Source organism: Microtus pennsylvanicus, chromosome 18 (assembly GCF_037038515.1).
Source record: "Microtus pennsylvanicus isolate mMicPen1 chromosome 18, mMicPen1.hap1, whole genome shotgun sequence".
Lineage (NCBI taxonomy): Eukaryota > Metazoa > Chordata > Mammalia > Rodentia > Cricetidae > Microtus > Microtus pennsylvanicus.
This window is the reverse complement of record NC_134596.1, coordinates 40,800,685-40,803,347: the sequence shown is the minus strand read 5'-3', so window position 1 is coordinate 40,803,347 and position 2,663 is coordinate 40,800,685. Positions and strand designations below refer to the sequence as shown.

At 48.0% G+C, this 2,663-nt stretch overlaps 1 protein-coding gene across 1 annotated transcript; it reads left to right on the top strand.

Annotated features, from left to right (window-relative positions):
* The first annotated feature begins 2,083 nt into the window (after window positions 1-2,083).
* LOC142837425 (ATP synthase F(0) complex subunit e, mitochondrial) lies at window positions 2,084-2,406 on the top strand. Its single transcript, XM_075952493.1, has one exon. It carries the CDS (start codon window positions 2,104-2,106, stop codon window positions 2,317-2,319), a length of 216 nt encoding a protein of 71 aa, XP_075808608.1. The 5' UTR covers window positions 2,084-2,103; the 3' UTR covers window positions 2,320-2,406.
* Window positions 2,407-2,663: the final 257 nt, after the last annotated feature.

The window sequence follows — 2,663 nt, the reverse complement described above, 5'->3', positions numbered from 1 at the left end:
AAGGCCAGGTATGGATGACTTCACAGAAGGGAGGAGAGGGCATTCTAAGCAGCCGACACTGCTATGCTATGAAACAAAGAAACTACAGGAATGTGATAAGACAAGAAAAAGAAATCAAAGGTGCCCAGAGAGGAAGAAGGAAAATTTTACAGAAGGCATGGCCACATGTGTTGGAAACTAGACCCTAAAATAAACTCACTGGAGCTCGTAAGTTAACGTCATAAGATTTCATGATATGAGGCCAATGTATGCGAATCAAATGCACTTCTAGATATTCAACAATAAATTGGAGATTACAATTTTAAAATACCATCTTTAGTAGCATAAAATGTAATCTTTTAGAGCTAAATCCTATAGTTATGTAAGGGGTACATCACAAAGTCTTGCTGAAAAGGATTTCAGAACGTCTAAGCACAGGAAGAGATGCGTGTTCAGAATGTCTAAGCACAGGAAGAGATGTGTGTTCAGAACGTCTAAGCACGGGAAGAGATGCATGTTCAGAACGTCTAAGCACGGGAAGAGATGCGTGTTCAGAACGTCTAAGCACGGGAAGAGATGCGTGTTCAGAACGTCTAAGCACGGGAAGAGATGCATGTTCAGAACGTCTAAGCACGGGAAGAGATGCGTGTTCAGAACGTCTAAGCACGGGAAGAGATGCGTGTTCAGAACGTCTAAGCACGGGAAGAGATGCGTGTTCAGAACGTCTAAGCACGGGAAGAGATGCGTGTTCAGAACGTCTAAGCACGGGAAGAGATGCGTGTTCAGAACGTCTAAGCACGGGAAGAGATGCGTGTTCAGCTTCATCATCTTTGCACTGGACAGATGCACTTTCAGCTCCACAACTGCACTGGCTAGACAACAAGACTGTGGCCGCATTCCCACCTGGTCTTGCTCGGAAGTGAGCACCCAGCTCCAATCCATCTTTCGCTTAGCAGATACCCTTTTGTTGCCCTGTGTGAATCTTGTCTGAGTTCCCAAGGACACAAAGCCTATGCCTGTTTGGTTCAGGAAGCCTGGCAAACTGTGGTTACCTGATGAGTGGAGAATTTGCACTTGGCATTGCATTTTTATTTAGAAGCTTCGTTCAGGTTGTTTTGAGCAGATGGGAATCAAATGGCTTAATTGTAAATATGGAAAAAATAGAGATTCCCTGGGCGAAGAGAAAGCATTCAGTCCATTCAGACCAGAGCTTCCGCAGTCACAAAAGGCCAAGTCCATCCTTAAAGTCTCTGAGCCTTCGCATGAACCCACACCCGCGCCGCTATATCCACAAGACTAGACACTTGCATTAGAAACATCATGCCTAGGGGAGCACGGAACCACAATTCTTAGTTAAGGGACCCACTTTAGGGTGGGCAGGAGAATTGACCCTAGAGGGGCTCCCAGGTGCCCAAGCTGAGGTCCCCAGTTAGTTCCTTGGGCAGCTGAGGATAGGGAACCTGAAATGACCCTATCCTAGCGCAATACTGACGAATATCTTGCATATCATCCTAGAACTTTCATCTGGCGATGGATGGAGATAGAGACAGAGACCCACACTGGAGCACTGGACTGAGCTCCCAAGGTCCCAATGAGGAGCAGAAGGAGGGAGAACATGAGCAAAGAAGTCGGGACCACGAGGGGTGCACCCACCCACTGAGACAGTGGAGCTAATCTACTGGGAGCTCACCAAGGCCAGCTGGACTGTTACCAAAAAAGCATGGGATAAAACTGGACTCTCTGAACATGACGAACAATGAGGGCTGATGAGACGCCAAGGACAATGGCACGCAGTTTTGATCCTACGCAATCTGATGGCTTGGTGGGAGCCTAGCCAGTTTGGATGTTCACCTTCCTAGATATGGACGGAGGGGGGAGGACCTAGGACTTACCACAGGGCAGGGAACCCTGACTGCTCTTTGGACTGGAGAGGGAGGGGGAGAGGGGTGGGAGGAGGGGGAGAAGAGTGGGAGGAGGGGGAGAAGAGTGGGAGGAGGGGGAGGGAAATGGGAGGCTGGGAGGAGGTGGAAATTTGTTTTTTTTTCTTTATTCTTCTTTTATCAATAAAAAAAATTAAAAAAAAAGAAACATCATGCCTGTTCCGGCGCGAAGGTCACGGACAAGATGGTGCCCCCAGTTCAGGTCTCTCCGCTCATCAAGCTCGGCCGATACTCAGCCCTGGTCCTCGGCATGGCCTACGGTGCCAAGCGCTATAGTTACCTAAAGCCCCGGGCAGAGGAGGAGAGGAGGGTGGCAGCGGAGGAGAAGAAGAGACTAGATGAGCTGAAACGGATTGAAAGAGAACGGGCAGAAGCTCAAGATGACAGCATACTCAAGTGAAGCGCCAGTGAGATTGCCTTTCTTAAGTCGCTGAGAATGAATAAAAGCTTTGTCGTGCGAAAAAAAAAAAAAAGAAAGAAAAAGAAACATCATGCCTGTGCTGAACACGTACAGGCTTCCCCCTTTGTCCATAAACAACACAGCACACCATTCATCCTGCCTGCACCCTGCCCTTCGGTGCTACAAGTAATGCAGAGATGACATAAGGAGCACGAGGGGGTGTGAGGGGCTATTGGAGACACTGAGACATCGTCCACGAGACTGGCGTGCCGATGGGTTTTAGTATTTTTTTAGTTACTTACAGATACCACAACTATGCTATATTCATGCACTGTGAGAATAAA

Excerpts from the sequence above, each read along its gene's own strand:
- LOC142837425 (XM_075952493.1), top strand. The coding sequence starts at position 2,104 with ATGGTGCCCCCAGTTCAGGTCTCTCCGCTCATCAAGCTCGGCCGATAC.